Source organism: Penicillium paradoxum (genome assembly GCF_028828445.1).
Source record: "Penicillium paradoxum strain IBT 22861 chromosome Unknown utg000003l_segment0_segment0, whole genome shotgun sequence".
Taxonomy (NCBI): Eukaryota; Fungi; Ascomycota; class Eurotiomycetes; order Eurotiales; family Aspergillaceae; genus Penicillium; species Penicillium paradoxum.
In genome coordinates, this window is record NW_026643181.1 from 1,040,942 (window position 1) to 1,053,665 (window position 12,724).

The 12,724-nt window shown below is 48.8% G+C and overlaps 5 protein-coding genes across 5 annotated transcripts; 3 read left to right on the forward strand and 2 right to left on the reverse strand.

The window, feature by feature from the left end:
- Positions 1-367: 367 nt before the first annotated feature.
- On the reverse strand, positions 368-1,204 carry N7457_002284 (SDR family NAD(P)-dependent oxidoreductase; the record flags this gene model as incomplete). The annotated part of the gene is made up of 1 exon (XM_057173330.1): positions 368-1,204. One exon carries the CDS (start codon positions 1,202-1,204, stop codon positions 368-370), a length of 837 nt encoding a protein of 278 aa, XP_057033481.1.
- A 1,431-nt stretch (positions 1,205-2,635) lies between these two features.
- N7457_002285 (protein kinase domain protein) lies at positions 2,636-4,097 on the forward strand (the record flags this gene model as incomplete). The annotated part of the gene is made up of 5 exons (XM_057173331.1): positions 2,636-2,883; positions 2,948-3,270; positions 3,332-3,633; positions 3,694-3,859; positions 3,919-4,097. 5 exons carry the CDS (start codon positions 2,636-2,638, stop codon positions 4,095-4,097), a joined length of 1,218 nt encoding a protein of 405 aa, XP_057033482.1.
- Positions 4,098-5,114: 1,017 nt separating this feature from the next.
- N7457_002286 (uncharacterized protein) lies at positions 5,115-6,893 on the forward strand (the record flags this gene model as incomplete). The annotated part of the gene is made up of 4 exons (XM_057173332.1): positions 5,115-5,535; positions 5,605-6,045; positions 6,541-6,612; positions 6,658-6,893. 4 exons carry the CDS (start codon positions 5,115-5,117, stop codon positions 6,891-6,893), a joined length of 1,170 nt encoding a protein of 389 aa, XP_057033483.1.
- Positions 6,894-7,668: 775 nt separating this feature from the next.
- On the reverse strand, positions 7,669-10,670 carry N7457_002287 (putative DNA mismatch repair protein (Mlh3); the record flags this gene model as incomplete). The annotated part of the gene is given in 2 exon segments (XM_057173333.1): positions 7,669-10,444; positions 10,459-10,670. 2 exon segments carry the CDS (start codon positions 10,668-10,670, stop codon positions 7,669-7,671), a joined length of 2,988 nt encoding a protein of 995 aa, XP_057033484.1.
- A 174-nt stretch (positions 10,671-10,844) lies between these two features.
- Positions 10,845-12,361, forward strand: N7457_002288 (uncharacterized protein; the record flags this gene model as incomplete). Its single annotated transcript, XM_057173334.1, has 2 exons — positions 10,845-11,061; positions 11,124-12,361. Coding segments are annotated over 2 exons (1,455 nt in total), but the record flags the coding sequence as incomplete, so codon positions are not given.
- Between the last annotated feature and the right edge of the window lie 363 nt (positions 12,362-12,724).

Sequence of the window (12,724 nt, forward strand, 5' to 3'; positions counted from 1 at the left end):
ATGACGTTGAAAGCTAAAGAGCAGATCAAAAAAAAGAAAGCGAAACCCCAGAACTGCATATCGAACGCACACAGTTGGTCATTCCGATACGGCCCAATTCAGTAATCTGCTCCAAACCGCCACCTTGAATACAGAAAACGAAGCAGCTAACGGCTGGTCTACCCACCGGGAGTTTCGTGGAGACAGCCTCTCAAGTGAACTATATGGGAACAAACGTTCTGGATTAGGAAATATTGATGCCTGATGATGCCTGCAGATCATAACGCATTGGATGCCACTCTCAAAAAGAAAGAAAACAAAGTCACAACCGAAGCCTGTCACCCATGCCCCCATTGATTCTTCAACATGATCTCTTTTGAGCCCACAATTAGTGCACCATTGACAGGCCACCGTTAATAGGCACCAACTGACCCGTGATCCAGCGGGCTGCATCAGAAACGAAAAAGGCCAGAATAGGAACCAAATCAATTTCTGCATCCCCAAACATCTCCCCAAGACAAACCCGATCTTTCAGAAAAGCATCGTGACCAGAAACATGCTCATCCTCGAAATTCCCACGATAAGCATCCATCATGGGCGTCCAAACAGCCGCCAGAACCACATTAACCCGAATCCCATACTTGCCCCACTCACGCGCAATAGCCCTAGTAAAGCTTTGCACCGCCCCCTTCGACGCAGCATAATGAGCCAAACGTGGTAGCGGTTCCGACGCAAGATCAGACCCGAAATTCAGGATCGTACCACCTTTGGTCTTCATATAGGGGAAGACAGCCTGGTTCATGAAGACAGTTCCCTTGACGTTAACGTCCAACATACGGTCCAATTCAACTTCGTCAATACTCTCTGCAGCGTCTTGGTGGATATGACCCGCTGCGTGGATGAGAGTATCTAGACCACCGAGGAAGCGGACTGCAGCTTCAACGACAGCATTGCATTCAGATCGGACGGTCACATCGAGGTGCTGGTACTTGACCTTGGCATTGGGGATGTCCTTGAGGATCTGCTCTGCGACAGCCTGGCCGGCTTCGTCTTGGATGTCAGATATCACCATCTGCACGCTGTGCGCGGCGAAGACTTCGGCGGTGGCTTTGCCGATTCCGGAGGCGCAGCCCGTTATCAGCACACGCTTGCCGGCGACGCCAGGCATGATGTTGCAGCCTGTTTCCTCTTGGGGGGCATCGCCGTGTGGGGTCTTGGGACACATCTTGAGATTTGAATTGTGAGTAATGGTCGGATGACTTTGGAAGGTGAGGGGATTGTGGCTATGTCCTCGGGAGTTTGGATGTCTTTATAGACCTTGGTTGAGATCTAGTGTAACGGATAGCTATGACTTGGGTAAAGGTTTTGATTCTGTCTGGCTTATGTACACCCCGAGCTTAGGGCTGAGGTTTGGAGAAGGATTATCTCATTGGGGCGATGTACTAATAAGGGGACACAATAATGCCTGGCTGGGAGTACAATGAACCGGTAGGACAACGATATCATGATTAAATTGATATTATCATGGATTATTTTGAGGAAATGCCAAACCATCAGAGGCGAGGACTAGGAAGAACCCTGGGATTGATGTGAATAGTCACAAGTATTTGGCTATTGATTGAGCTGAAACCTTGGTGTTCCACCACCTACAGCCTGATATATAGTACGCTTAGCTGAACTAGATCACTGTGTAGAAGTGCTGGGCGAGCCAGTTTGCCTTTTATGGCACACTGATTAGTTCTACAAAGACTAATTGTACAACTAAAAAGAAAATGTCTTGGACGAGTGACCGTATAAAGACCTTTTTTCTCTGGTATCTATAGAAGTATTTCTAAATTTATGAATGAGTGTCCCCAGAGTTTCCTCACAATCAGGGATTATGAACCGAGAGGGAAGTAAAGGTCTGAAGGACAAGGCCAAAATATGACTGGGATGGCATTGAAAGCTTCGTTTGATGTAGCCACAAACATGGATTAGTTACTTATCTACATGTAAGTAGCGATTAGTCTGTGAATACAAAGCATATACAGCATCCTGCTCTAACTCCTTATGGATAAACTCCAAGACAAGAGCCTTTTCTTCAAATTCTTCAAGATACTCGGTGAAAATGAGTAGAAAAGGCCCCGGGGCCGACTAAAGAGCTTACTAAGTCGGTTTCCTTAGGTAGGACTCCAGGGCTTTACCGAGCCTAGGTGGTCTACTCAATGACAGTAGGATGTTTTCAGTTCTTGTTGCAAATGGCGGATCTGTGAATTACTGTATCGGGTTAGTTTTGCTGTTAAGTTTAGCGCCCCAATACATCGCCACGCAACCGCCCTTCAATACTCCCGACACAAAAGACTCGTCTCCGCTGCTCTCTCTCTCTCCCTCTCCCCCCTTCTCTCCCCTGGAGACTTTCCCTTCCTATAACATGAATCTTATTTAGCCTCGGCGGCTATCGACAGGCTCTTTAGCGCTCCGCGCTTTGATCTTCCGTTGAGTCAAAAACAGTAGCCTACTACAACCGCTTGGATAATTTCAGCCCGGAGGATGAGTCATCATTCTCATTTGCGCAGGTGCAACTACATGTAACTTGTCAAATTCTCATTACCTTCATTCTACATCCTTCCTGTCTCACCTTAACGAAACCAGCCTCTTCTCCTTCTACATATAAAACATGGCTAACATCATGAGATGGGCCTCGAATGCGCTTCGAAGGCCTCCCTGGCTTCCTATACGTTTTCCTACTAGCGGCTTCGAAACTGTCTCTCCCTCGGAGGTGCTTGACGAGGAACGGTTTGAGCAGTTCAAGCAGGGAAAGTATTATCCTGCTAATATCGGCGACGTGCTTAGTTCCAGATACCAGATTGTTGGTAAACTTGGTTTTGGGACTACTTCTACCGTATGGCTCGCCCGTGATCTTGAGTAAGTCAGGGCAGATGTAGCTAGGTACTTATCTTGCTTAAACACTGACCCACCGAAACAACAGAGGCCATCGATATGTGACACTCAAAATCTACACTCGTGACGAAGAGAATCAGGAAGAGTTTCAGATCTACAAGCAACTAAACCAAGGGAGTTCATGGCACCCTGGCCATGCTCATATAAGAAAAGCCCTAGATATCTTCACGATCCCCTCTTCGAGCGGTGACCATCCGTGTCTTGTTCAGAGCACGATGTGGGAGAGCTTTAGGGACCTTCTGTATCGTAATCCCAGCCATCGATTTACTGAAGATCTCGTCAAATCTGGTCTTATGCAAATCTTTCTTGCACTTGACTACCTACACACTGAATGCAAGCTTATCCACACAGGTAATATATGTCTATTAGGCTCTATTAGGTTTACACGTTACCCTAACCTATATCTTTATAGATATTAAAAGCGATAATATTCTCCAAGAAATAGAAGACAGGTCTATCCTTGAAAGCTTTACCCAGGCTGAGTTAAAAAGCCCTTCACCCCGCAAAATCGTCAATGGATTACCGGTATATGCTTCACGACGCTTCGACTTACCGAAGGTGTTTGGCCGAGCAGTTCTAAGTGATTTCGGCTCTGCGGTACGAGGGGATGAGAGGAGGAATCACGATGCACAGCCAAATGTCTATAGGTCGCCGGAGGTAATGCTTAAGACTGATTGGAGCTATCCGGTTGACATATGGAATGTTGGTGTTATGGTATGTTTTACCCATTTACTCTCAGACTTCAGTATCATGGACTAAGCTCAGGAATGATAGGTGTGGGATTTGTTTGAGGGGAAACACCTTTTCTATGGAAATGACCCTGATGGTAAAGGGTATTCGACCCGGGCGCATCTTGCAGAAGTCATAGGTATTCTCGGGCCACCCCCTTTAGATATGCTCCGGCGTGGAAAACGAAGCCATGAATTCTTCACCAGCGAGGGTAAGTATCCTTTTCTCGCTCAATGCACTTCGCAAAGGCTTACAAAGTCAACCTTATAGGTAGATGGAAGCAAGATATAGAAATCCCGACAGGGGCCAGTTTGGAGCTCTCGGAAAAGTTCCTTGAGGGAACAAACAAGGAAATGTTCATGAATTTCATGAGAGGGATGCTTCAGTGGAGGCCTGAAGACAGGAAGACAGCGAAGGATCTACTTCAGGATCCGTGGTTGAATGACTAGTGCGGTTTAGAAGTTCCTCGCTTTATTGTCATCCCAGTACGCGCTCTACTAAGTAAGATCTGTCACTGCCCATGCTGTGATCATCTGGAAAGTTGAGAGGAGGAATCAGCCAGAAGGCGGAGACAAGGATCTCTTCGAAAAGATATTGTGAGGCTTTGGTGGCATTGTTGTGGAATGCATTCTTTTCTTTTTGATCTGATCTGACTGGCAATCAGTAGAAACGGGGAGAGCAACTATATAAGCCGAGCGTCAACATCAAGATCGCAGGATGACTAAAAGTGCTAGGCGGGTGCAGAATAGACTATAGTGGTGCTACAGGGCAGCCGTTTTTGGCCTCAAAAGCGGTCACTTTCAGCGTCAATCCATGGGCCCTCATATTGTAGTTATAATATGGGCTGTGAAGGAAGGCATCACCAATGGTAGCGGCTCCATGGCTTTGTAAAGGATGTAGGAGGCCAAGTTGGGGAGATTGTTAAACAACAGATCGTAGGATTACACAGCTAGAGACTCCTTGTCCCCAGACTTTGTTTTCCACATCTGGATGCGCGCCATGTGGGAGTATTCGCGGAGCCATACGGGGCACCACTGATCGCCGAGCTCTAGAAGGTGGAATCGAGGGGTAACGATCATATCGGGCTGGACTGGACTGTACAAGACAAAGAGCGCTAGCCTGTCTCTTCCTTTTCTCCTGATTGAACATGGGGGAGTCTCCAATTAAGACGTGTGATCGGACTTAGGCTTCATCTCCTAGTTCGGTTCTCGGGATCCGAGCAATCAACATCTCTCAAGCTCATGTTGCTTTGTTGTTCCGGAAATAATGAGCATCGGGGATGCGGTCAAGCCGGATTTAGGCTAAGCTTAAGTCCTATAACCGTGAGAGGGTATTGGTTAGTTTGATTATTTATATTTTGTGGCCGGTCGACCTACTATAGGTGTGTTCTGTTAGTTAGAATCCTGCGTCTCCCACTCTTGCCTTTCTCTCTGCTAAGCCCCAATCTACACAAGTACGCAGGAGAGATGCCCGTCCTTCTCACTGGTGGCACAGGTAAGACCTCGGTGCGCCTGGCCCGCTTCCTTCAAAATGAGAATATTCCCTTCCTGCTAGCCTCCCGTCGTGGGGCCGCCGCCGCACCCTCCGGTATGCCTGCTGTCAAATTCGACTGGCTGGACCAGTCTACCTGGAAAGAACCCTTCCAGTCCCACTTTGCGGGTGGCGGGACCATTACCGCGATCTATCTTATGGAGCCACTGGTCGCCGAGCCTTGGAAGCCTATGAACGAGTTCATTGACTTTGCGCGAACGGAGCACGGCGTGAGGAGGTTTGTGTTGGTGGCGGGTAGCTCCGCTGAGCCATCAAAGCCGGGAATGGGGATGGTGTGGCAACACTTCCTAGATACTGGAGTCGACTACTGCGTCCTCCGGCCCAGCTGGTTTATGGGTGCGTGCCTGGCTTGGAGTCCCGTGTCTTTGGTGCACTAACTGATCATGGAATTATCTTGGCCTATAGAAAATCTTTCCGACGGGGCCCCGAGTACTGTTATTCGCGATATGGACAAGATCTTCACGGCGTGTGGTGACGGTAAAATCCCCTTCGTGAGCGCCATTGATATCGCTGCGGTCGCATTCCGGGCAATCACCGACCCGAAATCACACAATTGCGACCACCGTGTGCTGGGACCCGAGTTGCTCACCTATGATGAGGTGGCTGAGAAACTGTCTGCCGCACTGGGTCGTCGCATTGAGCACGTGAAGCTGACCGGCGACGAACGCTACGAAAGCTTGGTCGGTGCTGGGGTCTCTGAGTACTATGCTCGGTTCTTGACGAATCTGGAAACCGCGGCATCTACAGGATTTGAAACTCGCATGAACGCTACTGTGCAAGAGGTTACGGGCCGGACCCCCGGTCACTGGATCTTTTTGCACACGAGAATAGAGCGGCTTGGCAACAGTGAGCGACGAGACTTGGCTGCCAAAACGAGTCCGATGAATCGGCGGAACTATTTGGCTTGAATAGTTATGTTTTTGGTGTGTGTCTCCGAGGAGCGTTGAAGGTGGAATCGAGCTTGTATCGAGGAGTCTGACATATATCCCTGAAAAGGAGTTGCCGTATGTGTTCGAATGTGCAAAGGAATGATGATTGTAATTTCTCAGGGAACCCGGCTTGCTATGTTGACCATGTGGGCTCCATGGAAATCGGCTTTAAGTCCTCGTTTAGGGAGTGGATCGTGCGGGAATTGATTCCGATAGAGCATCTTTGCTCCTGATCTGCACAACCTTCATCGCATCACAATCTAAACCAACCCAAATGGAGCCACCCCTCAGTGGCAGGATAGAAGCATTGGCTTGTACTCGATGCTGTCCGCCAGCTGCGTCCTTTTGATCTTTCCTCCGAGCTCCTCTTCTCTGATAGTAGCAAAAGTTTGAGCTATGGCAACGATTCAAGCACGCAAACGCAGCCTACACCAGACTGAAGCGTCGCAGCGCTCACCCTGTGCCGACGAAGAAGACCAGCTCTGTAATCTCTTGTGACAGACTGGTGCGAAGTTATAACCGAGTAAAGCGGACTGGATCGATGTGCTGATAGGCATGAGGGAGATTACGGAGGAAGAAGAAAAGGTGCTGGTGTTTGGTTGGCCGACGAATGAAGTGGGTGCGTGGGTGTTGAGGTTTAGGAGTGCCGCTGAACTACCAAAAGGCTTTGGGAGAATGAGTTTGGCGATGAATGTGGAGAAGATACAGATTGAAGATGTCCCCCAGGTGAAGGAACTTGATGGCTACACACGATTTGAGGCCTAGTCCTGGGGTACTTGTGGACAGGAAGTTGTGCTGGATGCAGCCCTTGAGAGTCTGAAAGTAATCACAGGCACAATACGGAGAACAGAGTACGCAATACTCCGTGCACAATACCATTTCGTGTTATATGAGCGAGAAAAACATTCTGGTTCACAAAACAGTTTTTTGTAGAATCGAATCCGCACCATTTCTTGTCATTACGTTGTATTTAGCCAACTGCGAGCGGCGGAGTATGACCAGGACGAATCAAAATATGCCTCCATCATGCATGATCTATCTGCTGAATAGTTCATGCAGACAAACTCCATAATGATGACGACGCACTATGCAACGTGGCTGGGATTGCACTTCGTCGATTCACATCACGTCTCCTTAGACTCAACGTGTATTGCAACTGGGCTGTTTTCTTGTATTATGATGCATGGGAAAAGAAATTTGACTTTTAGTTTCAATCTGGGGCATTGGAGACCAATGTGATATATCATGATAGGGGAAATTCTAAAAACAGGTTTGAGCACCCATGTTGAAGGTGAATGGCATAGGCATGATTTGGCCCATTGGTCTGAGGTTCTAGGCCGAGGGGCTCGCGCATGTACAAAACCAGATAAAGAGACCAGCCATGAACGTTGTTGAATGGTGGTTAAAGTGACCGAAAGGGGAAGCAGCCGATTGGGCTCAGATCCAATACATGCCAGGTGAATACTTGCAGATTATAAACATTGCATCCTGCTCCAATGCCTTCTCCATAGCCACGATACTGAGCAATTCTGTATAAGATCTAATCACTTTGTGTTACATATTTCCTTCGGAACGCGTCCAAGAAGTCCAAATTCATGGTGTCGTCATAGTCATGAGTAGATGCCCTGCCATTCAGATCCAGCGGCAGAGTCACATCAGTCTCAGGGAGAGACCGTAGATCAAGAATAGGGACCATTGAAGGCCGTCCATGAGCGCACTGAAACGGAAACGCACACCTGGCTAGCCTGGAGACAAGGGCCTGGCACTCTTCGGTATTCAACGAGTCATTAAACATAATAGCAGTACGACAGGCGCGGGAGTTCAGGAGATCTAAAATGCCCTGCGGACATCCCTTCATTTGCTGAACCCACGCTCGTGAAGCTGGTGTTCTTGTGGTTTCTTGAGGCACTGAATCTTCATTGTCTGATAGGTCAAGGCCCCAGTTGTTATCCCCGGTCTCAAATGCCTTCTTTGCCTGGAAGGGCGCTCTGCCTTCTTCCTCACTGGACCAGATCTCACGCCGCATCAAGTCAAGTAACACGTGAGGCTCGAGCCGACAGCGTTCAGCTATAAGCAGAGGAAGAGTATGGACAGTAATCGTGGCAGTAGAATTAGTTGTGATGTTGTTCCCATATCCAATGCCCCAGACGGAAAAGAATTCCTGGTGTTTTTGAAACAGACCACCCTCCGTTGATGAAACTTGAAATATCAAAGAATCGACTCGGACAGTCTGCACACGACAATGTGACTTCAAATTTTCATTCACCTCGGGAGAGAGAAACATCTCGCTAAACAACTGTTCGAGTCGACATCGCTCATCCGCCGCATGCTGATCAATCAACAGCAGAACATGATTTGATGCCCCATCCCAATTTAATTGAACGGCGGTTGAATGAACCTTAGCCAAAATAAACTTCTGGTCGACCTGGGCTATCACTTCGGCGCTTTCGAGTGCGTGACGTCTAAGCTTTCCCCGATATTTGGCAACTTGCGCTGTATTTAGGGATCCAATACCCCTGAAACAATCATGCATAGAAGTGTTTGCTATATGCTGGCCAACAAACTCTGTACCCAGACCTGGTATCGGTATCTCTGTTCGGCCGAAAACAGGATTTTCCCATTCTTCCAACATATTGTCCACCCAAAAGCCCGGTGAGGGGTGCTCCAATGAGGCATGATCGAAGTCGGTGCGAGATCGTTGAGTTGCTAATGATTTTCGGGAGTTCATCGTTTGGCCTGTCCGAGGATTAATTGTGTATGCCAACCTCGTACGTGGATCTATCCAGGTGATCATCTTGTCTGATGATGAATCATCTGGCAGACCCACTGGTTTCTTCCCGTCTTTACCGGAGAGTCCTTGTCTCAGGGGCTGGGAAAGAGTTGTGACCTCCCGGTTCTGGTTCGAACCAGTTGGTCCCTCAGCAGACGTTGTGGGAAATGAAGTCTTTCTTCGGACGTTCTCAAACGCTGGGCCAGAATGCGGGGTCCGTTGGGCTGGCGGACTCATATTTAAGTGATGAGCGGATTTTGTCCTGGACCAGTTGGTAAAACTGTGGCCAGAATTGAGGGAATAGGATTTTGGAAACGAAGGCATTTTGATATAGCTGCCAAAAGTTTCGTCGGTGCTCGACGCCGAAAGGCTTTGCTTTAATGGACCTCGAGAACTGCCACCTTCTAGGGAGACCTTGTTGGAACGGGTAGTTTGGATTCGGTTGGAGGACAAGCTTTTTTGTTTGCCATCACGAGGGCGTAAACTGTGCTGTTTCAGAAACTCCACGATCATGGCTCCAAGCACATCAACAATCCGTTGAATTGACTTCTCCGATTCTGGGAGATACTCAGATCCACCATCATCTAGTCGTATTGCAGACTTTGTATCAATGCGAATGTAAAACATTGGCCACTTATTGACCGGCCTTATCCAGCTTCGGGTGCTGGTGTTGCTTTCGGTATCGCGCCTGGTAACCGAGGCATGCTGATTCGCGGAAGATGCAATATTGGTATCAGAGCTTCTGCAAGACAGAGGACGTGCAGTACTACCAAAATCCGACAAAGCAAAAAGTCGGTTCACTTCGTTGTAAAGGACATTGGACGCGTTACGCGATATAACCGGTTCCTTTCCAAGAGATATGAACTGAGATCTCCGCGTCGGACTGGGCTGGAGAGATATCGCCGCTTGCACCGTAAGACCACGAACTGATGCTGACATTTCATGCCAAAACTCGAAGTCTTTGCGCGGGATTAGACCGGACTGCATAAAAATTGATCGGATGCGGTTGAGATCAAATCCACTCGGATTTTGGATACATTCTTCCAATGTGGAACTAGATCCAGGCCGAATAGATATTCGTTTGTGCTTTTCCACATCGACAATGATCAATTTTGAGACTTGAGGATTGGCCAACAAGAGAGACACCAATGAGTTTCTTAAATTCTCCCACTCTCGTTCTAGATCTTCCGACCGCTGGAGAGTCAGGGCTCGACGTTTGACGCGAACTGGCATATTTCCGAAAAGATCATTGACAGTGACAGACGTGCCATGTTCGGGAGAGCGAAGGACCTGCTGTGCCGGCGCAGGGATGAGCCGAGCCACAGGAGTCGAATGATGGAATATGATTGAGTTTGTGTTTTCATGCCGAATATGACGAGACACCACAGTGAGCAGAGACAATGAGGCGAGGGAGGCCAAGAACGAACCTCGATGTCCGTATAAGCCTGTCGAGTTGAATTTGGATGTATCTAGTGCATATGTTAGCAAGCGCATATCTGGATGATCCTGAGGCTGGGAGACATGCGGTGAGGCTTGCCCAGCCCTCCTATAGCTTCAAACTCGCTCGGAGCAATCCCATCGCCATCATCTTCAACTATACAGCCACCGCGTTTGAAGTCGACATTGATAGAGACGGTACGCGCCTTGGCATCCAAAGAATTTTTGACCAGCTCCAAGATTACACCAGTCAGATGCACAATAGATGTAGATGATTCAATTCTTGCAATCACGTCAGATGGTAGTGCTCGTATTATTGATTCAGAAGGAGGCATTGATGCAGTTGTGTGCATTCACTGGAGCATGGCGCCACAAGCCCGGAGGTGGAGGGGCCCCGAGACAAATTTTGGCAACACAATTATAAAAATGTGTTTCATTCATCATCACCTGTCATTTTTGCTGTTCCAATTCTTCTGATACTTGCCAACGAGCCACAACAGACTCACAGAACGTGGGAAATACGTCAAGTAAGGGCGAAGAGGCAAGGGCACATGACATTGACGGATAAACAGTCTTCCCGCCCGTTTCACCTGCCTCGGCGCGCTTCAATCCGCAGTGCTCTGTTTTCCTGCCTGTCTATGACCCCACGCCAGTCTGAGTGGGAAGTGACTAGCTTACCTCTGAAAGCCAAAATGGCTACTGCCGAAGGTCCGGCTAGGCTGCATGGTAAATACAGATTCTGCCCGTTGGTCATCGTGAAACATTGCTAAGGGATTCATACAAAATAGACCGGAATGCACGTCGCCGTCCGTTCTCGAGTTGGATGAAACGCCTGGCGAGCCTCAAGAGCTCATCTGACACAAGTACAAATCGATGGTCTAACAAACGACATATGGGTGTAAAGGCCAAGAAGGGCGATCAAGGCAACAACCCATACCCTCTCTCTGGAATCGTCAATCGTCACACGGGGGCTCAAACACCGACCGACTCATATACCGATTCACATTATGTGTTAGAATCTCGTTCTAGGAGCGACCCATCTTTGCTTTCTGGCTACGATCACCCGGCTCCCCTGACGAGCGCAAAATCGGCCGCGCCAACCATCTCCACCACCGGTGACGCCGCATATTCCAAGGCAGGCACATTGACAACTGGCACCGAAGGGCTTAGCACGCATGGAGGAGGGGAGGGTAGCACCTTTTCATCGCCTGCACCCTCTGTGCGATCGTTGGCTACTACCTTGACCACAGTGCACTCAGCGGCACCCTCGACCCAATTGTACAATGCACAAAATACCCATCATGGACACCACCACGGCGGCTCTACACAGGGCTCCTCGAACCAGCAGGTTCAATTCTCCCACCAATTCCCCTCGACCTCCTCACCCGCTACCGCAGTTCCCCCGCACTTAGCGCCCCTGAACCATGGCATGACCTACAGCACTGCAATTGCAAACAATGCGTTGAACGACAATGCTTCTCTTCTCACTCTGGCAAGCTCATCTAAACGTCGCCGCCGCAACTCTCTAGATACCAATGCATCCGTACGCGCGTTGGCTCCGTCTTCCGTTTTCGGTGGTAGCCGCGAGAGTCTGCCGCTGAGTGTGTTGAGTGGAAATACTACTGAAGCGTCCAACAACTCTGTGTTCAATGCACCGGGAATCATGAGCCGACCAAGTATTGTCGGACTTGCGAGTGCTGAGCGCATCAGTGTTTACTCGACTGCCGGAGCCACCCCGCTAGCCAGTACTACCGCGGAGCGGGGTAGCTTGTACGCCACCAAGCAAGCTACTAGTGGTGACGCGGTCAGCATTCGCAGTGGTATCCACTCGCATAGCCGAAATGATAGTACTGCTGCCAGTATCGCTGGGGGTATCACCAGTCCATTCACCATGGCTGGCCGCATGAGTCGCCGAAGTTCCGGATGGGGAGAAATTACTGGCGATGCAGATAATGACGGAAAGCCCGCTCAGAAGGACGAAGAGGAAGCAGGTATCAAGGATGACAGTGTCTCTATCAAGAAATGATTCCCCATGGGACCGACCTACATACCTTTCACCAGTCACAGCCAAATTGTGAGGTGTGCTTCAATGAAGTTACGCATGGAAAGTTCAGCAGTTTGAGCGAAGCAACAGCGATCCTTTACTACATAATGACTTGATGCATGGAAATTGCGGATCTGGGTATTCTTGATTGTTCAACGGCGTTTTTGGTGGGAACTTTGATACCCTATGTGGTATGGACAAATTCGTTTCTACTACTCAATCCATATTGTATGCGGTTTCTTTTATATTTTTTTCTTCAAATTCTCTCTATAACCAGCTGTGGTAGGTGAGCTTTTTATGTGCCAGCTTTGTCTGTTTATCTCCACGTTGGGATATCACGCCAAC